General features: G+C 43.5%; 1 protein-coding gene across 1 annotated transcript in view; it reads right to left on the bottom strand.

The window, feature by feature from the left end:
* syt3 (synaptotagmin III) overlaps positions 1-24,505 on the bottom strand; it is a 113,365-nt gene extending 88,860 nt beyond the window's left edge. Inside the window, exons 1-2 of the mRNA XM_033971047.2 lie at positions 24,355-24,505; positions 2,558-2,935 (exon numbers count right to left, since the gene is read on the bottom strand). Coding sequence (XP_033826938.1) covers positions 2,558-2,935; positions 24,355-24,505 — 529 coding nt within the window. The remainder of the gene's footprint in view (positions 1-2,557; positions 2,936-24,354) is intronic.
* Positions 24,506-27,887: the final 3,382 nt, after the last annotated feature.

Genomic DNA, 27,887 nt, shown 5'->3' with positions numbered 1-27,887 from the left:
ACATACCCCTTTGCCCCACCCTGTCAACTCCTCTGGTTACATATAGATAGAAGGTTTCAGCTGTGTCATCCCGACAGTGTTTCAGGTCCCCTCCAGAAGCCATTTTTAGCTGACAGAGCTGGCCTGAAACACTGGGATTTACCGTACTCTGAGTCCAGCCCCAAAGGGAGTTTTAGAGTGAAACTGCCCTGCCCTTGTTTTCTAGTTGACATCCCTCCGGGTTGTTTTACTCTACTGTGCACAGGCCGTCTCACCTTCAGCATCGTTAAAGGTCCTATATTACACGAAATTTACTCTCGTGAGCTTTAAACCATGTTATAACGTTGTTACCTCATCAAAAACATACCTGGAGTTGTGTTTTGTTTCGTTTCAGCTTGCCAAATTACATAAATGTTCGATCGACACTACAGCAGAGGACGAAGAGGCACGGTCAGAGGAACTGTGAAATACGTGTGAGTCACTATTAATTAATTAAACAAGAGAGAAATGTGAGAAAATGTTAATGCCTGTCTGAAAAAGTGTATAAAGTGTGTGATGAGGGGTTTTACAGCTGCAAAACATATAATAATAACATAATAATTGTAAAAAAAATAAAGCTGACTACTTCGCGGATTTCACCTATTGCAGATTATTTTTAGAACGTAAACCCCGCGATAAACGAGGGACCACTGTAATCATTTAATTAGTCTGTTTACATCTCCAAAGCTCAAAATACTCTGTTCCACCTTGTGATGTCATGAAGCGCTAGTTTTCAAGTTAACAGCTACTTTTTACCTTTAGTTCAGTACAGATTGGGCAATTCCAGGTCTGAAATCATCCAAATGATCCTAGTGAAGGTGTATGGAGTTTAAAAACACATTAGAGCACTTCCTGTATCACATGATGACATCACAAGGTGGAACAGAGTGTTTTCTGTCTGTTTAAATATGCAGGGCTTGTGTGTTAAACATGTGTGAATGAAGCAAAACACAACTCCATGTCTGTTTGTGATGAGGAAACAACATTTTAACATAGAGATAAGCCTATAATGGGACCTTTACGTACCTGAAGTTTACATAAATTAACTGTGGTCCTTTCCAATCATGTGTGTACCTTGTATCTTAAGGCCGCGCTCACAATAGACTTTTTAAATCGTGCTTGTGTAGGGAACCACAACAGAACCAAACCACGACCCGGTGACGTCATCACAGACAAAATAAATCCAGTGGCAGAAATATCTTGAAACACAGTGAAGTAGAAATGAGTTTATGGATTTAACAACGGAGCAGAACAGTGAGGCTGCAAAACACACAGTCCAAAGTCACTTAATGAAGGTGAGCTTGGATCCACCCTGTATCCCTCACTACAGCACAACACACAGGGCTAATAATGCTAACTGTAGGCACTGCTATGTCTGAAGCCGTGTCACTTAAATCACACTTTAATCTGAGTTTTAATTTAACGCAATCTAACCAGAAAGAGGCGACTTAGTTTGTGCTGTTAAACAAGTCCCTCTCAATTAACATTAGCCACCAGTTTTTCAGTTAGTCACGCTCAAAAATCTAACTCCTAAACAGGACCATGAACACTGGTCCTGAAAATGTGCTGTTTAAACCCATTTTGTATCATTTATTGAGTTTTCAGACAACCTTAAAACTTTGTGACAGTGTTTGCTATGTGTGCATTGTCTCACCTCTGTGACTTTGGTTTCTCTTTGGTTCTGTGGGCCAAAGACTATGACTTTGGCCCACAGAACCAAAGAGAAACTGTCAGCAGTCACCTCCAGTCTCTCTCTCTAAAACCTTCAAATCAAGTTAGAAATCTAGGGGTAATAATGGACTCAGACTTGAACTTTAACAGAAACATCAAATCAATAACATCTGCAGCTTTTTACCATCTAAAAATATTGCAAAAATCAAATCTATATTGTCAAAACCAGACTTCGAGAGACTTGTCCATGCATTTGTCTCCAGTAGGTTAGACTACTGTAACATCCTGCTCACTGGCCTCTCCAAACGAGCCTTAATACAGCTGCAGTACATCCAGAGCACTGCTGCTCGGGTCAATGCGTCCTGTGCTCAGGTCTCTGCACTGGCTCCTGTGGCTCAAAGAATAGACTTTAAAGCAGCTCTGCTCATGAACTCTCCATGGACTATCACCAAAGAACATCTCCCACATGTTTGTGTCATATGAACCATCTCACACTCTGAGGACTTCAGAGACCGGCCTCCTGCTGGTGCCCAGAGTCAGGACTAAACATGGAGAATCAGAGTTTCAGTTTTGTGCAGCTAAAACCTGGAACAGTCGTCCTGAAGATGTGAGACAGGCCTCTACTTTGACAATGTTTAAATCCAGGCTCAAAATGGTTCTGTTTAGCTGTGCATATGACTGAAAGGTTTTTATTCTGCACTCTTATCTATTAATGTTAATTGTATGATGATTATTTATGTTTTGTTGTATTGTGATTTTAATGTCTTTCTTATTATGTAAAGCACATTGAATTACTTGTGTACCAATTGTGCTATACAAATAAACTTGCCTTGGTACCTGCTGAACGTTAGTATCAGTTCTTCCTCACCTGCGTTGTTGGGGTAGGAGTCCATGTCCAGATAGGAGTGCTCCTGCGTCTCTGGCCCGCCCACCACCTCCCCCCTCTCCAGCCCCACCAGGTCATTGAAGTGTGGGTGTCCCTGCTGCCCGAGGGTGGGGTACAGGGAGGAGGACGAGTGTCCCTCTTTCCTCTGGAGCAGGGGGGGCAGGAGGGAAGAGCCCGCCGCCGCTCCCAGACTGGCCAACCCCCCGCTGCCCGGCAACAGCCCCGCGGTCAGGCTCAGGCCACCGCCCTCTTTGTCTCGCCATGGCAACCAGCAGAGTTTCCACGAGACGAAGAGCGAGACGGAGAGAAGGACGATACCACAGAAGGTGACGATGACGGACAGCAGGCTCACGGAGATCTCTGCGGGAAGAGAGGGAAAGAGGGGGAATGTTTTAGATATAAGAAGAATAAATGGTAAATGTTCTTAAAGAGGGAGTATTTTACTTCAATTGAGTATTAAAAGTAACACAGAACATATTTAGATCACCATTACCTTTTATTGTTTTGAAAATGCTTTATTCACAAACAATGTATTAACATGTTTTATCAGTATCCATCCATCGCGGGGATAGCAGTCTAAGCAGAGACTCCCAGACTTCCCTCACCCCAGACACGTCCTCCAGCTCCTCCAGTGGGACCCCAACACGTTCCCAGGCCAGCCGAGAGACAGTGTGACTGAGCTCTAAGGGAGCGCCCAGCCACCCTGTGGAGGAAACCCATTTTGTCTTTTCGGTCATTACCAGTATGACTTTCATTTTTTATGTTCTGAGTGTCCCCTCCCTTTGCTCTCCGTGCTAAGCCACTCCCCTTTCAGAACGCTATGACAACACAATGAAACTACTGCACATCACATCAAGTTTGTCAAGTTGCTATGTACAGTTTTCTATCACATTTTTGTATATTTATGGAGAATCTTGCAGCTAACCGTAAGGATGGTTCGAATAGGACCTGGGAGAGATCACTAAATTACTCAAACATGCATGGATGACATCTAACACCTTCAGGCATGAGATTATAACATGGTAGAAAGCTAAAAAAAAAAAAAAGCGATTTTACCTAATGCCCCATTTTTAAAGAGGGACTAAAGACTGGAGACCTAAACTACCCAGCTATAATCCAAAGAAGCTGCTAACGTGGAGGACTAAAGGTAAGGGGGGGCTCCATATTTTAGATTCATTACATTAAAAAACAATCCCACATGCCCTTCCAAACAACCACAAAATCCCCACAGCAACACTAGGCAAAGTTACAGGTAAGATCTGTGGAGAAACATCCTCGCTCACACTAAATAAGTGTGTTTTCAATGTAGCTTTTAGACTCCTAACTGAACAGAAAACTGTAATACCATACTGTGGAACATTTAAAGCAAGGCAATATGAATTTCATGAAGACAAGCAGCTGGCCTATTTACTTTTCTAAAAACATGAAACAAAAATAGACAGTTCCATTACGAAAACCGCATGAATAAATATTACCCTGATAAATATTTGCCAAAACATGTTGATTCATTTAATTAGCAAGAATAAATGAGAACCCGTAGTGTCAATGACTAACCTCGTCACATCGACACGTTTCAATTACTCAAGAGAATTAAAGGGGATGTACCTGATTTTTACTGTTTTAAAAATGTGACAAACAGAACTAGTGCATTTTAAAGGTTCTATATTACACAAAAGTGACTCTTGTGAGCTTTAAGTCATGTTATAATGTTGTTAACTGCTTAAAAACAGACCTGGAGTTGTGTTTTGTTTCATTCACACATGTTTGAGTATCTCTGCATTATTAATCTGTACATCTCTAAAGCTCGAAATGCTCTGTTCCACCTTGTGAAGTGGTAGTTTTCAAGCGAACAGCTAACTTTTACACCTTTTGTTCAGTAGAGATTGGATATTCCAGGACTGAAATCATCCAAATGTTTCTAGTGAAGGTGTGTGGAGTTTAAAAACACAGTAGAGCACTTCCTGATGACATCACAAAGTGGAACAGAGCATTTGAGAAAAGAACTAAGAGCCTAAATATGCAAGATTTGTGTGTTAAACATGTGTAAATGAAGCAAAACACAACTCCAGGTCTGTTTTGTGATGAGGAAACAACATTATAACCGAGATTAGCCCCTTTAAAGTAAAAAAAAACACATCAGCATAGTATTTGTTGCTGATTTAAGCCTTTCCACTGCTTCACTAAATAACAGGAGCGCTTCAGGCACAGCTCTGATAAAGGCATAAATAAACCCAATCACTTCAGATCAATAGTGTTTTGGAGAGCGATCAATTTGCCCATTGTCCCCTCCCCTCAGGCTCCACCCCTCAGGCTCCGCCCCTCAAACAAGCGCATACATTACACTGTGTTAAACCAATGGATTCTGTGAGTGTCAGCGCACAGAACGAGCCCGTCTTATTCTCTGAAGCGTTTGTCAGATCGGCGGGAGGTCTTAGGTCTTGTTTCTATTGTTCTCATGATAATAACATTTCAGAAAGGAGAACGTGGTGTCACTTTATGCAGCACGAGCAAATATATTCTTCATAACGAACACATTAAGAGCGAAGGTAATAGGCTTAGTAAATACTTAAAGTGACAGTACGTGACCTTTCAGCCAGAAAAAGACTAATACAGAAGCAGGTTTTTCATTGTTCGTCGTTTGGTTACACTGACAAACATTCATTCTTATTGTGTGCGGGCTTGCGTCTCCACAAACCTGACTCTTATTTGGCCTCCATGGAGATTTTGTTCCATAGTGCAGCGTAAAATGTATCTGTCTTCACGGGGAATGTAAAGTACGGCGTTAACTTTTACTTCAGCCGTGTGACACCTCCAGAAAGTTACAGAAAAAGCTAGATATTGATTTCGTTAGCAAAATGGTAATAAAAAAACAATGAAACAGAAGCAGGCAAGCAAATTAATCGACAGAAAACAAGCAAATGGAGAACTGTCCCAGAATATTCCTTGTCCTTGTCCTTAGACCCTCCTTCTCGGCAAGGAAAAACTCAAAAAGCAAGGACAAACAAAAAAAACAGATTAAGACCCTTTTAAATCTGAACCAAGTGGAGGGTTAGTAAGTAAAGTTTATTTATATAGAACTTTGGTCACAAAGTGCTTCACATGCAAAAGGTAAAAACAAGACAAAATACACTGCCTGGCCAAAAAAAAAAAAAAGGTCACATGCGCTAATATTTTCTTGTTCCGTCTTTAGCTTTGATTACAGCACGCATTCACTGTGGTATTGTTTCGATTTCGCTTCTGCAATGTCACAAGATTTATTTCCATCCAGTGTTGCATTAATTCTTCACCAAGATCTCACATTGATGATGGTCGAGTCTGACGCTGCACAAAGCTTCTCCAGCACATCCCAAAGATTCTCAATGGGGTTAAGGTCTGGACTCTGTGGTGGACAATCCATGTGTGAAAATGATGTCTCATGCTCCTGATCCACTCTGTCACAATCTGAGCCCGATGAATCCTGGCATTGCCATTTTGGAATATGCCCGTGCCATCAGGGAAGAGAAAATCCACTGATGGAATAACCTGGTCATTCAGTATATTCAGGTGTCAGCTGACCTCATTCTTTGACCACAGACTGTTGCTGAACCTCGACCTGACCAACTGCAGCAACACCAACATATTTGTGTCGTTAAATCCAGGCTGCGACTTTTTTTTTTTTTGGCCATTTATACTAACATTAGCCATAGCAGCTCTAAGCCTGAGGGGCTGGGAATGTTTGCGCAAAGAAGAACTTTTTAGCATCTAGTCGATCTCTTTCTAGCATCTTCGTTCCAGAGTTTAGGGGAGACGGCTTGAAATTTGGGCCAGTAGACCTTAGGCGAGGGACGGAGGTATACGGCTTCATCAGGTCTGAGATATGTCTGATAAGATGGTTACCGTGGAGCTGCAAGTTACAGTGGTATTGCTAATCTTCTTAAATATAGTTAATGGAGATCTGCTAATGTGTGACTATAGAGGCATAAAGGACCTCGTCACTAACATAAGACCAGGTTCAACATTTGAGGGCTTTCCTTTCTAGTTTTTCTTATAAAAGTAAACATTTAGGCCACAGAACACAGGCTCTTTCCCTCCATCTGAAAGCCATTTGTATAATGTAAAATCCAATCTCTTTATCCAGGCCGCTTATGCACACACTGTTGTATTTAAATGTGAATGAGACGCAGGGCCGAACCTCCGCTTGTGTGCCCACATTAAGACATTACAGAGGCATCGCAAATCAACAGGAACCACCAGAATCACCCCTCCTCCTCCTCCTCGTACGCCTCCTCCTCTTCCTCTTCCACAACCAGAAATAAACCAAGACTTAAACAAGGACTAAGCATAAATCAAGGCTAAACCAGGTCCAAACAAGGCCAACTAGGTGCAAATAGATGTTGAGACTAGGACTAAACCAGGTTTAAACCAGGTCTAAAACAGGCCCTAAGACAAACTGAACAGGTTCTGGTTTAAACCTGGTTAAACTAGATATACACCATGATTAAAACAAGGACCAAACGAGGTCTAAACCAGGTCTAAACCAGGTCCAAACAAAGCTGCAAAGAGATGTCGAAACTAGGACTAAACCAGGTCCAAACAAAGCCAACAAGCTGCAAAGAGATGTTGAAACTAGGTCCTAGGCCCTAAAACAAACTGAACAGGTTCTGGTTTAAACCTGGTTAAAGCGGATATACACCATGATTAAAACAAGGACTAAACCAGGTCTAAACCCGGACTTGTCAAGTTTATTTTAGGGCCTGGTTTAGACCTGGTTTAGTCCTCTTTTTGGCATGTATTTGCAGCTTGTTGGCCTGGTTTGGACATGGTTTATTTCTGGTTTAGTCCCGGTTTTGACCTTGTTGATTTTTCTATAGTTCAATTTTAACCTCTTGTCCTGGTTTAGTCCCGGTTTAGTACTGGTTTAGTCCCGGTTTAGTCCTGGTGTAGTCCCGGTTTAGTCCTGGTGTAGTCCTGCTCTAGTCCTGGTGTAGTCCTGGTTCAGTCTTGGTTCAGAGCAGGTTTCATTTTGGTTTAAGTCACGATTTAGTTGTAGTTTGACCAGGTTTATTCTTGGTTTAAGTCCAGATTTAGTCCTTGTTTAGTCTTGGAGTAGTCCTGGTTTAGTCCTAGTTTAGTCCTGGTTTAGTCCACTCCTGAGCACACATTAAGACATTATAGAAGCACTGCACATCAACAGTAACCTCCAGACGTACTCCCTCCCCCCTCCCTCCGTCTTCCACCTCCTCCCTCCTTCTTCCTCCACAAACCGGAGTGATTCACGGGAGCGCCGGGAAAACCAGGGAGGGGGGCGTAAATCCAGCCATGCACAAGCTTCCGTCCCACACGCCTCCTCAAAGTGGGATCACAGAAGAGGACGGACGGAGGGGGGAGAAGAGGGAGACGAGGGAGGAGAGGAAAACGAGAGAGACGAGAGAGGGATGGATAGAGTATTTACTGGTTCTTTCTGCTTAAGCCCTGGTTGGTTTTGATCTGGATTTTCTACCACTTTAGTCCTGATTTATGGACTACAAACCTGATCAAAGCTGCACTGTGTAACTTTACTGGTGAATGGTCTGCCATCTGCTTGTCTCCATGGAGATGTTAATGCTTTTTGACCGAAATGTTTCACGATGATTGATTTAAAAATGTTTATTTCCAAGGAGACAAGAAGGTGACAGGCCAGATCTGCAGAAAGGCAAGACTTAGAGTAAGAATATATGTTTTTTTTAAAGATATTTCTGAGCAATAAAAATATATGTAATAAAATAAATGCTAAATAAATCATCCCCATGGAGACAAATAGGAGATAGGCCAGATCTGTGGAAAGGCAAGCCCTCACAATAAGAATGCATGTTTTTTTCTAAATATTTCATAGCAATAAAACCACATGTAATACAATAAACACAAAATAAAAGGTTTTAATGGCATAAAACTGGATTACATCTCCATGGAGACAAACAGGTGATAGAACCTCAGCAGAAAAGTTACACTGTGACCTGTCCTGGTTTGGTCCACTTCTACTCCTGGTTTAGCCCTGACTTGGTCTGGTCTTGTTCTATAGTCCTGATTTAGTCCTGGATTAGTCCTGACTTGGTCTGGTCTTGTTCTATAGTCCAGGTTTAGTCCTGGTTTAGTCCTGACTTGGTTCGGTCTTGTTCTATAGTCCTGGTTTAGTCCTGGTTTAGTCCTGGTTTAGTCCTGGTTTAGTCCTGGTTTAGTCCTGGTTTAGTCCTGACTTGTTTCGGTCTTGTTCTATAGTCCTGGTTTAGTCCTGGTTTAGTCCTGGTTGAGTCCTGGTTTAGTCCAGGTTTAGTCCAGGTTTAGTCCAGGTTTAGTCCAGGTTTAGTCCAGGTTTAGTCCAGGTTTAGTCCTGGTTTAGTCCTGGTTTAGTCCTGGTTTAGTCCTGGTTTAGTCCTGGTTTAGTCCTGGTTTAGTCCTGGCTTGGCTCGGTCTTGTTCTATAGTCCAGGTTTAGTCCCGGTTTAGTCCTGACTTGGTTCGGTCTTGTTCTATAGTCCTGGTTTAGTCTTGTCCTATAGTCCTGGTTTAGTCCTGGTTTAGTCCTGGTTTAGTCCTGGTTTAGTCCTGGTTTAGTCCTGGTTTAGTCCCGGTTTAGTCCCGGTTTAGTCCTGGTTTAGTCCTGGTTTAGTCCTGGCTTGGCTCGGTCTTGTTCTATAGTCCTGGTTTAGTCTTGTCCTATAGTCCTGGTTTAGTCCTGGTTTAGTCCTGGTTTAGTCCTGGTTTAGTCCTGGTTTAGTCCTGGTTTAGTCCCGGTTTAGTCCCGGTTTAGTCCTGGTTTAGTCCCGGTTTAGTCCCAGTTTAGTCCTGGTTTAGTCCTGTCTTGGTTTGGTCTTGTCCTATAGTCCTGGTTTAGTTCTGGTTTAGTCCTGTCTTGGTTTGGTCTTGTTTATAGTCCTGGTTTAGTCCTGGTTTAGTCCTAGTTTAGCCCTGGTTTAGCCCTGGTTTAGTCCCGGTTTAGTCCTGTCTTGGTTTGGTCTTGTTCTATAGTCCCGGTTTAGTCCTGGTTTAGTCCTGTCTTGGTTTGGTCTTGTTCTATAGTCCCGGTTTAGTCCTGGTTTAGTCCTGTCTTGGTTTGGTCTTGTTCTATAGTCCTGGTTTAGTCCTGGTTTAGTCTTGTCTTGGTTTGGTCTTGTCCTATAGTCCTGGTTTAGTTTGGTCTTGTCCTATAGTCCTGGTTTAGTCCTGGTTTAGTCCTGGTTTAGTCCTGGTTTAGTCCTGACTTGGTTTGGTCTTGTCCTATAGTCCTGGTTTAGTCCTGGTTTAGTCCTGACTTGGTTCGGTCTTGTCCTATAGTCCTGGTTTAGTCCTGGTTTAGTCCTGTCTTGGTTTGGTCTTGTTTATAGTCCTGGTTTAGTCCTGGTTTAGTCCTGTTTTAGTCCTGGTTTAGTCCTGGTTTAGTCCTGGTTTAGTCCTGGTTTAGTCCTGGTTTAGTCCTGGTTTAGTCCTGTCTTGGTTTGGTCCTGTCCTATAGTCCAGGTTTAGTCCTGGTTTAGTCCTGGTTTAGTCCTGTCTTGGTTTGGTCTTGTTTATAGTCCTGGTTTAGTTCTGGTTTAGTCCTGATTTAGTCCTGACTTGGTTCGGTCTTGTTCTATAGTCCTGGTTTAGTCCTGGTTTAGTCCTGTCTTGGTTTGGTCTTGTTTATAGTCCTGGTTTAGTTCTGGTTTAGTCCTGTGCCTCAGACCTGTTTTAGCGACACAAGAAACCAAAGACAGGAAGCCGGATACTTAATATAAAACTAAATGATATTTGAAGCAGCAGTGATGTCTCTGTCTGTGGAGTTAAGCATTTCCACCGCGGGCTCTTTAATCCAAAATACTTGAGGGATTTAAAAAAGAAAGAAGAAAAAGAGAAGGCAGTGACTCACCCTGATTAAAAAACATATTGACGCATTTAGAGCACAGATTTTAAGCAGCCGTAAACACAACCAACCAACTTATCACAAGCTTTTAAATCCGAGAAACTATGGACCATGACATCTTTTTAAACGGGAGGATATATATATTATGGTTTCCAAACTTTTCACCCCAAGCACCATCGCCCTATTTGGTGTTTTTAGTATCACCAGGACTAGACCAGGACTGAACCCGGGTTTAAAATACAACCCACGTACAGCGAGTGGCGCCTGTTCTCTGGATTACGATATTCTCACTGGCGAAATGGTCTAATCTGGTTAAACGTGATTCCCATTCATTTCAATGGAGAATTCAAGAAAAGTTTTACCGCTAAAATCTGAAATAAAGTAGGTTGAGTCGTGTTAAATGTTCAGAGTTCATGTCAACGCTGCGCCGTTTCTGTGGGAGGTTTTAAAACACCTTTGTAGTTTCTATAGAACTTACGACCGTCGAGATCGGCAGCCTCGTGCAAAATAATACAACCCCGGTGACGACGAGTGGCGGCGCCCACGGCATCTTCCGGAATAAGATGAGTAAGCACTTTGCACAACTTTCAGAGACCAGCGAAGAGTTTTTGCTGTGACGGTGAAGCTAACGGCAGCTAGCATAGGGAAAACGTCTAGGACAGACTCTTTGAAATACAACTCTGAGATGTTTTAATGTGGTTAGAATGAGGAGAGTGGGCACTAAGATTACATCCGACTCATTTAATTTTATAAAGAAGTGAATTTAAAGAGGCGTTAGTTCATTTTGACACTTCTGAATGTCCAGTTGGGGAGAAAATGAATGAAATGTGCAATATTTTCGATGGTCCAATAATGGGAACTGTCCAATGAATGGAATGTGCAATAATGGGAACTGTGCAATGAATGGAATGTGCAATAATGGGAACTGTGCAATGAGTGTAATGTGCAATGAGTGGAACGTGCAATGAGTGGAATGTGCAATGAGTGGAATGTGCAATAATGGGAACTGTGCAATGAGTGGAATGTGCAACGTGTGGAATGTGCAACTTGTGGAATGTGCAACTTGTGGAATGTGCAACTTGTGGAATGTGCAATAATGGGAACTGTGCAATGAGTAGAATGTGCAATGAGTGGAATGTGCAACATGTGGAATGTGCAATGAGTGTAATGTGCAACGTGTGGAATGTGCAATGAGTGGAATGTGCAATGAGTGAAAAGTGCAATATTTTGGATGGTGCAATAATGGGAACTGTGCAATGAGTGTAGCGTACAATTTTTTTTTTGACCCTTTTGTGACCCCAGCCCTTGGGACAACAGATGGAAATTACCCTTTGGTTATAATCTGCTGTGTTTACATTCATGTTTAATCATGTCTGTTCATTAACACACATTGTCCCAATCAAATAAATAAATAAATTCTCCCACAATGCAACTTGAAAAGTAGAGTTGGAAAAACAACAGCGCGGCGACAGGTGTTTAACTGGACACAACACGACTGAATAAAGCAGAAAGAAGCGCTGGTTTATTGCACTACTGACCCTGATTATGAATAAAACCTCACGTTAGCTTGAGCTGTTAAGAGAGCGATAATTTCTACATCTCAGATAAAAACATGAACAATCCAACCTGTTTTTATGAGATCCCTCTTGACAAAAACCTGTATGATTATTATTAGTCCATAAATACTGTGTGCAAGTCAAAAGCTGATGTTTATTTATGAGAGAAATCAAAGGGGACATTCAGACACAGCCCTGGTCTGTTCTAACCTTTATATTTATGACTTATTTATGCTCCATTTTCGTACAGATCTGTGTGTTTCAACCGTCCCTGCATTTATACTTCCAAATGTTTCCGATGTCAAGGCTGTGTTCTGTTAAACAACCACCAGAGGGCGCTTAAAGTCGGTTTGAGAATTGACCAAAACAGATGAAATGTTAGAATGCAATTGTTGGAAAAGAGTTAAGAAAACAAGGTGAGAGAAACACTGATTGTTTTTCCATTTGTTCTAGCTCTAAAAAAAAAGTTTAGCTTCCACTGTCGAGCTGTGTTCACTACTGTCCCTAGTGGTCGGCACATGTACTGCTCGGTTGAAAAACGGCTGCCCATGATCACTTCCTATGTGGAACGCGGCGGCTAGCGGGTTAGCTATGTCCTTTTATATATAGAGTCTATGGAGAAGAAGGTACAACGCAGACGACAGACAGAAGCCTCCATGTTCCCCCGTATGTGTCTAGAACATTGAGCACATTTGAGTCTTTATGTGAATGTGAGGAGCAAAGAGGAGGCTTCAATCACCTCTTTACCAACAACAGCTTTTGAAAACAATCCCTTCCATCATTCAACAGTCTGAGGGTCCTTCAGGCCAAACCCTCCGCTTTAGACCCTTAAGTGTCTCATTGCCTCTAAACAAACACTTGAAGACCGCATAGATATTATGTACACAATATAATAATAGCAAAGGTGTTTTTATTAAGCCAAGTGTATAAACCAGGACAAACACAGGATTTGTTTACACTCGGTTTGGTCCTGGTTTATTCCTGGTTTTGACATTGCTTTGGACCATCATGGCCTGGTTTGGACCTGGTTTAGACTTGGTTAAGCCCTGGTTTACTCCAGGTTTAGTCCTGGTTATGTCCTGGTTTAGTTCTTTTTTAGTCCTGGTTTACTCCAGGTTTAGACCAGGTTTAGTCCTGGTTTAGCCCTGGTTTGGTCTTGGTTTGGTCCTGGATTACTGCAGGTTTAGTCCTGGCTTAGTCCAGGTTTAGTCCTGCTTTAGCCTTCGTTTAGTCCTAGTTTTGACACTTTGCATTTTCTTGGCCCGGTTTGGACCTTGCTTAGACTTGGTTTAGTCCTGGTTCAGTCATGGTTCAGACTAGATTTAGTTCTTGTTTAAGACCCTGTTTAGTCCTGGTTTAGAATTTGTTCAGACCTGGTTTAGTCCTGTTTAGACCTGGTCCAGACCAAATTCAATTCCATCTTTTCATAATTAAATTGATTGGTATTTGTCATAAACTCCACCTGCAGCCTGGAGCTTCCACACTGAATATTTATGAGCTGTTTGAGTCATTCGTTTGTGCACCATCCAGAGCTCCACCCTACATCCGCCCGACTGTGTCCTGCTGTACCCCCCTCAACAAGAACAGAGGGTGAACCAATTATCCCTGCTCCTGTCTGTTCCTGTCTGCTCCTGTCTGACCCCTGAACCTATATTGTGTTCAAATGAAGGTATGCCTTGTCCTGGTTTAGTGCAGGTTCAGGCTGGGTTTAGTTGATGTTGCAGACCTAGTTTAGTTCTGGTTCAGCCCTGGTTTAGTCCTAGCTCAGCCCTGGTTTAGTCCTGGTTTAGTCCTGGTTTAGTCCTGGTTTAGTCCTGGTTTAGTCCTGGTTCAGCCCTAGTTTAGTCCTGGTTTAGTCCTATTTCAGTCATGGTTAAGGCTGGGTTTAGTTCTTGTTGCAGTCCTGGTTTAGGTTTGGTTTAGACCAGGTTTAGTCCTTACTGTTCTCACCATGTAACCCTTCAAAAAAAACAAACAAAAAAAATAAACACAGGGGGAACCAATTATCTCTGCTCCTCTCTGCTCCTCTCTGCTCCCGTCTGCTCCTGCCTGCTCCCGTCTGCTCCCGTCTGCTCCTGTCTGCTCCTGTCTGCTCCTGTCTGCTCCTGTCTGCTCCTGTCTGCTCCCGTCTGCGCCTGTCTTGACCCCTGAACCTATAGCATGTTCAAATGAGACTGCGCATGGATAGTCTGATCACTGCTTTGTGGAAACCCTAATGGTACATGTTCCAGATATGCAAGATAAAACTGACTAATGAATCCGGCATTTGCGAGGGAAAGAGTCAAAGGGCCCTAAGACCAAAGGCACCCACCAGGAAATGGACCTTTAATTATCTCAGTAAAGACGAGTTTGTGCGAGGAACTGAAACTATATATAACAAACTGGGGTATAAATACTAAGGACAAGATCATTATATATGTTGATACTTGCAAGAACGTGGTAAAAATAAACCCTCAGACTTTTCAGCAGGTCACAAACAGTAATAAAAAATACTTTAACTTTTCAGTCCTGTTCAGATACCTGCTCTTAAGTGTAATGAAGTAAAAGTAAAAAGTATCCACTGTAAATTGTATGTAAGTAAAGTACAGATACCTAAAATGTGCTACTACTAGTACTTCACATCCAGAAGAGTCGACACAAAAACTGAAATCTGAACTGACAATTTAACCCAAGAAGCACATTTCAGAACATGTTTGTACAGATCTAAACTACAGAGTGATCAGTTTGTATGCAGAATAACACCATATGGAGACACGGGGAGGGCATCTGACACACAGGGAGGGCGTCTGACACACAGGGGCACTTCAGAACATGTTTGCACAGATTTAAACTACAGAGTGAGCAGGTTTATGCAGAATAAGAAAATGATGCTACTTCAAAAACAACAGTGTTTATGATGTGCTAATTGTGTCCAAGCAAACTGTGATGGAGGGATAGATAGATAGATAGATAGATAGATAGATAGATAGACAGAAAGATAGATAGACAGGCGGAAAGATGGATGGATAGATAGACAGATGGATAGATAGATGGATAGATCGATGGATAGATAGATAGATACATGGATGGATGGATGAATGTATAGATGGATATATAGACAGACTGGACGGACGGACGGATGGACATATAGAGATATAGATGGATGGATATATAGATTGGATAGATGATGGACGGACGGACGGACAGACGGACAGACAGACAGACAGACAGACAGACAGACAGATAGATAGATAGATAGATAGATAGATAGATAGATAGATAGATAGATAGATGGATATATAGACTGATAGACTGGACGGACGGACGGATGGACATATAGAGATACAGATGGCTGGATATATAGATTGGATAGATGGATGGATGGATATACAGACTGGACAGACAGACGGGCAGACAGGTGGACGGATGGACAAATGGACAAACAGAAATATAGATGGATGGATGGATGGATGGATATATAGATTGGATAGACAGATAGACAGATAGATAGCTAGACGGATGGATATATAGATTAGATAGATGGATGGATGGATGGATGGATATATAGATTGGATAGACAGATAGATAGACGGATGGACGGACATATGGATTAGATAGCTGTTTGGATAGATGGATAGATATGCGTGAAAGAGAAGAGGATGCATAAGATAAAGCTCAGTGTTTACAAACATACAAACTGGCCCATACTTTCTCTCTGATCTAAATTCAGTCCTTGTTCCTATTTTTATTCCACAGCCTGCTCCTCCTCCCCCCTCCTCCTCCTCCTCTCTCTCTCTTCCTCTCCTCTTCCTCCTCCCCTGCTTCACGGCTCGCTGTGTTGACGGTGAATTATTTATAAGTCTGTGTATGTCATTAATCAGCACTTGTTCAAAAGATATGATTGGGTTGGGGAAAGGGGGATGGGCGCGTGGAGCGGAGAGAACCAAAGATCTATCACGGGCTCGCGCCGCCAAACAGCAACAAGACGGCTATGGACCGGAACCCAGTCTAGACCATATCATGAAGAGGAGGAGAGGAAGAGGAGGAGAGGAGGAACACAGAGGCCGTTTTTACAGATTGGAAGACGTGTTGAGAGAGACGTTTCCGCTGACTGTTCCGGTTCCTTGGAAAATAGGTCAAATAAAGGGAAGATTGAGAAGCTAAAGCGGACAGGACATAACAGGAGGAGAGAGCAGACTTCTGTATGGATTTGTGAATGACACTTGTGTTGTTATTGGTGAAAATTAGCCAGGAACGTACCGAGGGTGGTATCTGGTGATTATAGAGACAGTTATGTTCTGTGGATTATGATCTGCAGCTCAGGGTGGACATGCAAAAGACCTGCTTCATATGTTTTATTTATGGTATACGGCTCTTTGACTGGAAAAGAATAAATTACTTGTTTGCGCGTCCTACCGTCACCTGCATAATTCCATAGAAATAGGAAGTTAAAACCGTGCTTCGGAAAAATCCCTCGAGAAGATGCAATTTATGCCACATACATATCTCCCTCTTTCTCTCTTTCTCTCTCTACATGATCCTGGTGTTTTTATTTCACTATTGCGTCCTTAAATCAACATATGAACGTTAATAACAGACAAAAACAGGTTGCTCCTGCTAAAGTTAGCAACAGGTTTGATTGACAGCGTTGCTAAGCACCCGTTCCCTGTTAAACCAGCAGTTTGAGGAGGAAGAGGAGTTACCTTCAACAGCCTCACTCCTGATTGGCTCTTTGGTTGCTATGATACTCACGGTTGGAATTTCAAATATGGAACTCAGCTTCAATTTCCAGGTCTAAACCAGGTCTGAAGCAGGTCTGAACCACGTCTGAATCTGGTCTGAATCAGGACTAAACAAGATCGAACCCAGGACTGAACCAGGACTGAACCAGGTTTAAACCAGGTTTGAACCAGAACAAAACCGGACCTGAACCAGGACTAAACAAGATCGAAACCAGGACTAAACCAGGTCTGAATCAGGTCTGAACCAGGTCTAAACCAGGACTAAACAAGATCTAAACCAGGAATAAACCAGGTCTGAACTAGAACTAAACAAGATCAAAACCAGGACTAAACCAGGTCTGACCAGGACTAAGAGGTCCAGACGAGGACTAAACAAGATCTGAACCAGGACAAAACTAAGTCTGGACATGGACGAAACAAGAACTAAACCAGTGCTTTTAATAGATAATGACATAGGCAGATTGGGAGCATCCCACAAAAGCTGAACCAGATCTAATGTAAAACTAAACCAGGACTGTACTAAGTTTAAAACAGGGCTAAACCAGAACAAAAACAGGACTAAATCAGGACACCTATAACTGCTCTAGCCTCATTTTGAGCTTCATTTGACTGGAGCCGAACGTTATAGGTGACGTCGCACTCACTTAGTCCACTTCTTTATACAGACTGTGGTAAAGACGGATGTCCTTCAAAGACTTTCAATGCTAAAAAGTTACATTCTGTGGCTTTAAATAAAATGGCGCTTGTCCAGTGTGACCCCTGCTCTGACCAATGTAAACTAGCACTGTGCCCTTAAGCAAGACAAATCTTCTACCAAAACACCTCAGCACAAAGAGACAGCATGAAGGATCTGACAATGATTTAGTATAAAACATGAGGAAAGGTCAAAGGTCAATGTATCGATCCAGAGCAAGAAAAACACTCTTGTGATGAAAATGTATAGAACAGGTGAGGGCTCCCTTGACTATTTAACTGCTCCTGTATCGACTAAAGTGGTGAAGAATGGAGGAACAGGGGAGGAACGCTGAAGGAACAGTGAATGTACAGAGAAGACGAGGGAAGGAGGGAGCGTGTGCGATACAGGAGGGAGCATGAATATGGAGGAAGAGCGCTGGGGTTCGAACTGCTCGGAGACAGACGGCCTAGAGGAAGAGCAGAGTGGATTTATGGATGCGGTGGATGAGGACATGCTGATAGGTGGTGTAGGAACAGAGGATGCAGAGGAGAGGGTCAGATAGAGCAGATTAGAAAGAGGAAAAACACAGACGTCTCTTGCGGTCGGCAGATAAAAAATCCCCGATAAGACCGCACGGCGATCCAAATGCACCTTAGCAAAGCCTGCTCCTTTACAGATCTATATCACCTCCACCGAGAGAGGGAGGAGAAGGAGAGAGAAGTGGAGGGAGAGGGGGGAGGGAGGGGGCGTCCTGTCACTCAGACTTGACGCTAGCCCACCAGGACGCCTTCCACATCAAAAGGGGGCTCCGCTGTGAACATAAGCCCGGCAGAGGCAGCACGAGTGGGGCACGATCCTCGAGGGGGAGCCCGGGTGTGCGGAGGAGAGAGGAGGGGAGGCACAGCTGGTGTCGAGCCACAGAGCAACAAAAGGAACTGATAGAAGTGAGATTTCCTGAGGTGTAAAGAGACGCTGGAAGGAGAGAGAGGCGACAGCGGTAAACATCTATTTATTTTAGTTTGTAAATTGTCAAGAAGATTAGTGATTTATGTCAGATGCCCTTCCTGACTCGCCGGGAATCCAGATTGAAATCCTCTGCGTAGAATTTACAGTCTGGGCTAAAGTTGAGCGATTTGGGGAAAAAATGTCCACTTGCAATTTTTCTGACAAGAATTAGGATTGTAATTAAACGAGATCTGAACCAGGACTAAACCAGGACTAAACAAGATCTAAACCAGGACAAAACCAGGACTAAACCAGGACAAAACCAGGACTAAACAAGGTCTAAACCAGGACTAATCAAGGTCTAAACCAGGACTAATCAAGGTCAAAACCAGGACTAATCAAGGTCTAAACCAGGACTAAACAAGGTCTAAACCAGGACTAAACAAGGTCTAAACCAGGACTAATCAAGGTCTAAACCAGGACTAAACAAGGTCTAAACCAGGACTAAACCAGGACTAAACAAGGTCTAAACCAGAACTAAACCAGAACTAAACCAGGACTAATCAAGGTCTAAACCAGGACTAAACCAGGACTAAACAAGGTCTAAACCAGAACTAAACCAGGACTAAACCAGGACTAAACCAGGACTAAACCAGGACAAAACCAGGACTAAACAAGGTCTAAACCAGGACTAATCAAGGTCAAAACCAGGACTAATCAAGGTCTAAACCAGGACTAAACAAGGTCTAAACCAGGACTAAACCAGGACTAAACAAGGTCTAAACCAGAACTAAACCAGAACTAAACCAGGACTAAACCAGGAAAAAACCAGGACTAAACAAGGTCTAAACAAAGACTAAATGAGGACTAAAGAAAGTCTAAAACAGGACTAAACCAGGACTAAACAAGGTCTTAACCAGGACTAAACCAGGACTAAACAAGGTCTTAACCAGGACTAAACCAGGACTAAACAAGGTCTTAACCAGGACTAAACAAGGTCTAAACCAAGTCTGAACAGGGAGCAGACTGTTGAAGGTAACATCTATTCCTGCACCGCTGGTTTAGCAGGGAGCAGGCACTTAACACTGTCAATCAAACCTGTTGCTAACGCCAACGGGAGCAACCTCAGGGAAAGCAGACGCCTGATTTGTGTGTTACTAATGTTCATATCTTGATTTACGGACACAACAGCGAAATTAAAACACCAGGATCATGTAGAGCGGGTTAATACAAGCGTTTTAAAACCAAAATGACGAGTCTGACAGCAGCAGTTACAGAGAGAGGAGCGACTGTTTTTCAATAGAAAGTGAACTGGAGCCAGAGCCGATGCTAGCACGTTAGCTGTAGGTGTTAGCTGTTAATATATACAGTCTATGGTCAGAAAAGACAACAACAAACATACAACAAATGCGTTTAGCAGTGTTCACTCATCAATTCCCAGGTCAACGGTTTGATCCCAGAGCTGTTGTTGTGTCCTTGGGCAAGACACGCTCACTGACACTGCAAACAGTTAAAGATTATCCAGTATATTTTGGTTGTGTGTTTGGATAAGGCATTGAACAAAGACCTATTCTGTAGCATTGGCTTGGTTTCCTTCTGAGGATTATGTAAGAAAAAGGATCAGTCCCAGAAGGAGCACAGCTGGTATCAGGAGCCAAACATTTCCTCACACAAACGTCCAAGTCTCCAGCGGCAACATCCAACCAGAGATAAACTACAGAGATAAAGTACAGAGAGACAGAGTAATGTAACAGCACTGTCAACACCGCACCTGCTCAAGACACAAGCACCACCGTGTAGTCTCAGCGCACAAACACAACTGAGACAGGTCTAAACCAGGACTGAATCAAGTCTGAACCAGGTCTAAACCAGGACTGAACCAGGACTGAGCCAGGTCTGAGCCAGGACTGAACCAGGACTGAACCAGGTCTGAGCCAGGTCTGAGCCAGGTCTGAGCCAGGTCTGAGCCAGGTCTGAATCAAGTCTGAACCAGGACTGAACCAGGTCTGAGCCAGGACTGAACCAGGACTGAACCAGGTCTGAGCCAGGACTGAACCAGGACTGAACCAGGTCTGAGCCAGGTCTGAGCCAGGTCTGAGCCAGGTCTGAGCCAGGTCTGAATCAAGTCTGAACCAGGACTGAACCAGGTCTGAGCCAGGTCTGAGCCAGGTCTGAACCAGGTCTGAACCAGGTCTGAACCAGGTCTGAACCAGGTGTGAATCAAGTCTGAATCAAGTCTGAACCAGGACTGAACCAGGTCTGAGCCAGGTCTAAACCAGGACTGAACCAGGTCTGAATCAGGATTAAACCAGGACTGAACCAGGTCTGAATCAAGTCTGAACCAGGACTGAACCAGGTCTGAATCAGGATTAAACCAGGACTGAACCAGGTCTGAATCAAGTCTGAACCAGGACTGAACCAGGTCTGAATCAGGATTAAACCAGGACTGAACCAGGTCTAAACCAGGTCTGAGCCAGGTCTGAGCAAGGACTAAACTAGGACTGAACCAGGTCTGAACCAGGACTGAACCAGGTCTGAATCAAGTCTGAACCAGGACTGAACCAGGTCTGAATCAGGATTAAACCAGGACTGAACCAGGTCTGAACCAGGTCTGAACCAGGTCTGAACCAGGTCTGAACCAGGTCTGAACCAGGACTGAACCAGGATAAAATCACGTCTGAACCAGGACTAAACCAGGTCTGAACTAGATCTGAATCAAGTCTGAACCAGGACTGAACCAGGACTAAACCGGGTCTGAACCAGGACTGAACTAGGTCTGAATCAGGTCTAAACCAGGACTTAACCAAGTCTGAACCAAGACCAAACCAGGCCTGAATCAGGTCTAAATCAGGTCTGAACAAGGAATTAACAAGATCTGAACTAGGAATAAACAGGATCTAAACCAGGACTAAACCAGGTCTGAACCAGGACTAAAAGAGGTCTAGAGGAGGACTAAACAAGACCTGGACCAGGACTACACTAGGTCTGAACCTGGACTTAACAAGGACTAAACTATGGCTCTTAATAGATAATGACAAAGACAGATTGGGAGCATCCCACAAAAGCTGAACCAGGTCTAATATAAAACTAAACCAGGACTAAACCAGGACTAAACCAGGACTAAACCAGGACTACACCAGGTCTAAAACAAGACTAAACCAGGACTATACTAAGTTTAAAACAGGGCTAAACCAGAACAAAAACAGGACTAAATCAGGACAGAACCAGGCTTAACCTAGAGCTAAACCAGGTCTAACCCAGGACTAAATCAGAACTGAACCAGGCTAAACCAGGCTAAACCAGGTCTAAACCAGGTCTAAACCAGGTCTAAACCAGGTCTAAACCAGGTCTAAACCAAGTCTACAGCATTTCTGATAGATTAGTAGTGAATGAATCCACTTTACAAGAGATGCCATTTTAGAGATGTGAAAGTCGATCTAATTCTTGCAAGTTTCATTTCCAGGAAAACTTGAAATATGAAACAACCTCTTGAAAAACATCATAAGAACACGTCACAAACGTACGTACTTCTTGCTATATATAATAACATCTTTGCCCTCGCCATCGTCATAGCGACAGACATTACAGTTGGTGATTGGGAGGGACGTGTCTCTTTTGAACAGATGAACATTTCACGGTCTGATGTTCTGAGCTCACGCTGCACTGGGCCATCTTTAAACATGAGGACTCCTCTCTTTCTCTTCCCCCTTTCTTTTCTTCTCTCTCATCTTTCTCTAGCTCTCTCTCTCTCTCCCTTCCCCCACTCCCTCCTCTTTATATCTATCCTCTTTTTCTCCTTATGCTCTCTTCCTTCTCTCTTATATCCTCTCTCTGCCATCCACTCTATTTCTATTTCTCCTCCTCCTGTTTCTCTCACCTCTCTCTTTACTTCCTCTCTTGCTCTCCCCTTTGCTTCCCCTCTCTTTCTCTCCTCCTCTCTGTTTGTCTCCCCTCGCTCATTGCTTCCTCGCGCTCTCTCCTCCTCTTTTTGCTTCCTCTCTCTCTCTCTGTCCTCCTCTCTCCTCTCTGTTTGCTTCCTCTCTCTCCTCCTCTCTTTTCTTCATCCCCCTCTCACTTTCTCTCTCCTCCTCTCTGTTTCTCTTCCCTCTCTTTGCTTCCTCTGTTTCTCCCCTCTCTCTTTGCTCCCTCTCTCTCCTCTCTTTGCTTACTCATTGTTTCTCTCCTCTCTCTCTCTTTGCTTCCTCCCTCTCTTCTCCTCTCTCTGTTTCTCTCCACCCTCTCTTTGCTTCCTCTCTCCTCCTCTCTGTTTCCCCCTCTCTCTTTGCTTCCTCTCTCTCTCTTCCTCTCTGTTTCTCTCCCCCCTCTTTTCTTCCTCTCTGTTTCCCCCCTCTCTCTTTGCTTCCTCTCTCTGTCCCCCCCTCTCTTTGCTTCCTCTCTCCTCCTCTCTCTGTTTCCCCCCTCTCTCTTTGCTTCCTCTCTCTCTCCTGCTCTCTCTGTTTCTCTCCCCCCTCTCTTTGCTTCCTCTCTCCTCCTCTCTGTTTCCCCCCTCTCTCTTTGCTTCCTCTCTCTCTCTTCCTCTCTGTTTCTCTCCCCCCCTCTTTGCTTCCTCTGTCCTCCTCTGTTTCCCCCTTCTCTCTTTGCTTCCTCTCTTTCTCTCCTGCTCTCTGTTTCTCTCCCCCCTCTCTTTGCTTCCTCTCTCCTCCTCTCTCTGTTTCCCCCCTCTCTCTTTGCTTCCTCTCTCTCTCTCCTGCTCTCTCTGTTTCTCTCCCCCCCTCTTTGCTTCCTCTCTCCTCCTCTCTGTTTCCCCCCTCTCTCTTTGCTTCCTCTCTCTCTCCTCCTCTCTCTATTTCTCTCACCCCTCTCTTTGCTTCCTCTGTCCTCCTCTCTGTTTTCCCCCTCTCTCTTTGCTTCCTCTCTCTCTCCTGCTCTCTCTGTTTCTCTCCCCCCTCTCTTTGCTTCCTCTCTCCTCCTCTCTCTGTTTCCCCCCTCTCTCTTCACTTCCCTCTCTCCCCTCTCTCTGTTTCCCCCCTCTCTCTTCACTTCCCTCTCTCCTGTGTTTACATTGTGTTACATAAGCTTCTATTTTTAGCCATGTTCAAAGTGAGGGTTGAATCCTAATATTTTAAACATAAGAGAGACACAGATCTGTGAGCTCTGATTGGCAGATGGGACTGACAGTTTGTGTCCTGATCCATGAGGACTCAGCCGTTAGCTAAATCAACATGGCAGAGCTAATCATGCTATTGTCATGAGCGTTTTATATCCACAGCTACATGTTTGTCTTTTAGCAGCTGCACCATCTCCTTAGACCTCACTTTAAAATGCAGAACAGCATTCAAGTTTAATAAGGAACTCATTTCACACAGCTTCTCAGAGAATTTCGGGGAATTATTTCCATCTACTTTTTATTTGTGTTTTATACTTGTGATACATCGCCTAAAGTTAAAGCAACACTGTGTGACTTTCTGGAGGTGGCGGGTCACCTTCACCTGGCTCACGTCTGATTAATATGTGTAGCACCGTGAAGTGAGCTCGACACATCAGTCTGGAGCGGAAGTGACCGGAAACACACACAGACATCTATCCTCTCCTCAAATGAACAAAACACTTCCATTCTGCAAGTTTTTCACAAACAAAATAGTCTGCATTTCTGTTAAAATTGTCTGAAGTTCGTCTGAAGTTCGTCTGAAGTTCGTCTGAAGTTCGTCTGAAGTTCGTCTGAAGTTCGTCTGTCGGTATCGTCATGTTTGTTTTCTTTCACTTTGACGCTCGCCCTTTGGCTTCTGCACAAACCTCTATGCTGCTCTGTGATTGGTCCTCCAGCCTGATGCCACTGTTGCCATAGAAATTAACAATTCAAAACTAAATATCTTTTTTGAATGGCCAAACATCGTCAGAATGGTACCACATAACAGGAAGTTGAAATGAACAGACAAATTATTCAGGTACCATTTCCTCATGATTAGCTGAATGTCTCTTTACTCTCCAGCCCATTACTACAGTACTCCCTCGATAAAGTTAAACCCCTGTACGTACTTAGTAAACGTGTGTGTTCTTGCCGTTTACCTGTGTCGATCTGGCGGTTGCGCCCCCTCAGCAGGTAGCTAAACTCCTGGCAGCGTTCGCTCTGGCTGTAGCCGCGTGGAGAGTTAAAGCACAGCTCCTCCACCAAAACCAGCGCCTTCTTACACAGGTCTTCATCCCAGTCGCCCGACATCCTCCAATCAGCATCGCACTCTCACCGCAGCCCACCAATGACAGCGCAGCCCGCCTCCTCGCCCTCCTCTCCGATTGGACGCCGCTCAGAAGGAGGAAGTGGAGCCCGGGCCCTTCCACCTTTTATGGGCGGTTTAGAGGAAGGGGGCGGAGCTGGGGCAGGAAGTGGCGTGGTCAGGATGGATCACAGAGACCAGAGGAAAGGACCCATGTATGAGCGACGACACCCGCCTCTCTGAAATCACCTGGGAGATAAAGAAAAGAACAGAAAATCATGTACATACACTGTTTTCTGTTCAAATCGAGCACCAGGCAACCTCACTGTTAGCGTCACTACTTCCTGTCCAGTTGTTTCTCAATGAGGTTTCAATGAGTCTTGCTAAAATGAATAAATATTTAAAGATCCGGCAGTGGGTGGATGTCACTTCTGTGTTTAAAAAGAGGGATATTTGTGTCTTGATGCTAACGCTAATGCTAATTTTGAGGCATAATAAATATCGAAACCACCACAAACGTAAGTATTCTACATATAAAAATAATTGGCTAGTCTTTATGTTAATTATTTTCAATTTTAACAGGTTGTTTATTGCATTTTTTTCGTTTTTAATTAAAGTGACTGTTAGCATTAAGACACACTGCTGCTGCGTATAGAGCATATTGAAGTGTTTTACGGATTTACAACTGAATAATGATTTGAAAGAGTAATTTTAACAACACGAATGTAACATCAGCTCTACTATTTATAAGTATCTCGGCCATATGGCAACAAATAAATAGAAAATACAAACAGTTCATGGATCTATTTGAACAGGGTATTAGTCCTGCAGTGAAAAAAATCCCCCCGTGCCCAGAAAGTATTTTTCTCATGTAAACACAAACTGCTGGTGTTGGGCTGACCGGACACCTACTGCTTCCACAAAGGTCGGGTTTTGTGAAGATTTTTTCAGTCCAAAATCCTTCAGCTGTCTTAAAAACAGCTAAATAATTGTTAGCTTTGGTTTGCTCTGCTCCGCTCTGATTGGTCAGAGCGGTCACATGGGGGAAGAGCAGTGCTGCACAGGGTTGGTGGAGAGCACAGTCACTGGATGCACCTGGTAAACTCAACATACAAGTCACTCAACCAGGGTTCCCATACTTTGCTTGAGATGATTTTCCATGACTTTTCCAGGGCATAGTGATGTAATCGCACTGTCTACAGATACATCACCCCCTTTTGATACAGTGTTTATAATAAAGATGAAATCAAGCCTAAGTCTGTACCTGAGAAACATCTGAATGCAATAACTTGAATTGAACTTAAAAAAAAAACAAGATTCAAGCTGGTTCACGACTCTTTCTCCACACGTGAATGATACTTATGAGTCTAGTGCTGCACTTTCACACAGGAAAATAAGGGACGGCTGTATGTTACACCAAAGTCCCATGAAGAACGTAAAACAAGAAGGTAAAATGAAGGATGTGGGGATGAGGAGTTGGGAGTACTCTGCCAAGAAACATTGGACAAAATAAGAGTTTTTTTTTTAAATCCAACTGATCTAACAGGTGGTAGTAAAAGTAATATTTTCAAGGACAAAATATGTATATAATTCCTGGACATTTTTCTCATTTTCCTTGTGTTTCTGATGTCAGGCCAAAAAAAACAGGACATTTATTTTCCAGGTGTTGCAGAATTTCCAGGAGGCGTGGGAACCCTGTCGAGTCGTTCACAAATGAGTCTCATTATGATTTGTACAATTGGCTGCAGTGCGACGACACCTTCACAGGATTGCAAAGTTTGCAACTGTAGGAAAAATGCTTTGGTTCTCCACTGGGACAACCAATCCAATGTTCAGACAGTACAATGTCATTTTCACACAAAATAAATGTGGTTTAGTTCTGATATAGATGAAGAATTACTACTTTGTGTGACTCTTTTCAGTATCACAACCTTTAAAGAAGCATAAAAGTTAAATTCACATCATTTCATCATTCTTTGCATCTCTGTCTTAATTAACCTTCCCTGTAGTAAATCAAATACTTAAAACTTATAAGTCTATTGCACTTGTAGCAGGGACACCTATCTGAAAACGCTAAACAAACAACATTTATACAGTGTATTGCTCCAGAGACAAAAAAAAATTGGTTTCAAGCCCAAAAAATAAACGTCTCCAATAAAAATGCTTTCTGATATAAAACAAAAATTGGCAGCTATTGCTAAAGAACATAAAGTGTAGAAATTAAGGTTTTGGCAGAATGGTCACGTTCTCCATTATAGAAAACTCAAAGCCAAAAATGTGGTGGTCTCCTAATGCATCAGCGCTCTATAAAACGCTCTGGCATCGGCTGTGCTAAGTCATGGGCAGCTGGCATCCCTCTGGTCTCGCAACACGGCTAATTTACCGAGTGAAACTAAACAGGAAGTCTACTGCATCGGGAGAACATCAAGAAAGATTTAGGCTGGCCCACAAACTCCTAACTGAGAGGAGGAGGCAGGATAACCACTCAGCCATGGTAACAAAGGGAAAACATGCACACTCCACTCAGAGAGATCAGGAGGTGAACTCAAAACCTCCAGGAGTCTAACCCTCAACCTCCAGGAGTCAAATCCAAAACCTCCAGGAGTCGAACCCAAAACCTCCAGGAGTCTAACCCTCAACCTCCAGGAGTCGAACCCAAAACCTCCAGGAATCAAACCCACAGGAGGCAGGATAACCACTCTGCCACAGTAACCCAGGGAAAACATGCATACTCCACTCAGAGAGATCAGGAGTCGAACCCACAACCTCCAGGAATTTAACCCTCAACCTCCAGGAGCCGAACCTACAACCTCCAGGAATCAAACCCACAACCTCCAGGAGTCGAACCTACAAACTTCACGAATCTAACCCTCAAACTTCAGGAGTCGAACTTACAACCTACAGGAATCGAACCCACAAACTCCAGGAATTTAACCCTCAACCTCCAGGAGCCGAACCTACAACCTCCAGGAATCAAACCCACAACCTCCAGGAGTCGAACCTACAAACTTCACGAATCTAACCCTCAAACTTCAGGAGTCTAACACACAGCCTCCAAGAATCTAACCCTAAACATCCAGGAATCAAACCCACAACCTCCAGGAATTTAACCCACGACCTCCAGGAGTCGAACCTACAAACTTCACAAATCTAACCCTCAACCTCCAGGAGTCGAACTTACAACCTACAGGAATCGAACCCACAAACTCCAGGAATTTAACCCTCAACCTCTAGGAATCAAACCCACAAACTCCAGGAGTCGAACCCACAACCTTCAGGAGTCTATCCCACAACCTTCAGGAATCTAACCCTCAACCTCCAGGAATCTAACCCACAGGAGGCAGGATAACCACTCTGCCACAGTAACACAGGCAAAACATGCATACT

Source organism: Periophthalmus magnuspinnatus, chromosome 8, assembly GCF_009829125.3.
Source record: "Periophthalmus magnuspinnatus isolate fPerMag1 chromosome 8, fPerMag1.2.pri, whole genome shotgun sequence".
In the NCBI taxonomy this organism is placed as follows: Eukaryota; Metazoa; Chordata; class Actinopteri; order Gobiiformes; family Gobiidae; genus Periophthalmus; species Periophthalmus magnuspinnatus.
Note: the sequence above shows the minus strand (reverse complement) of the source record. Positions and strands in the feature narration are given on the sequence as shown.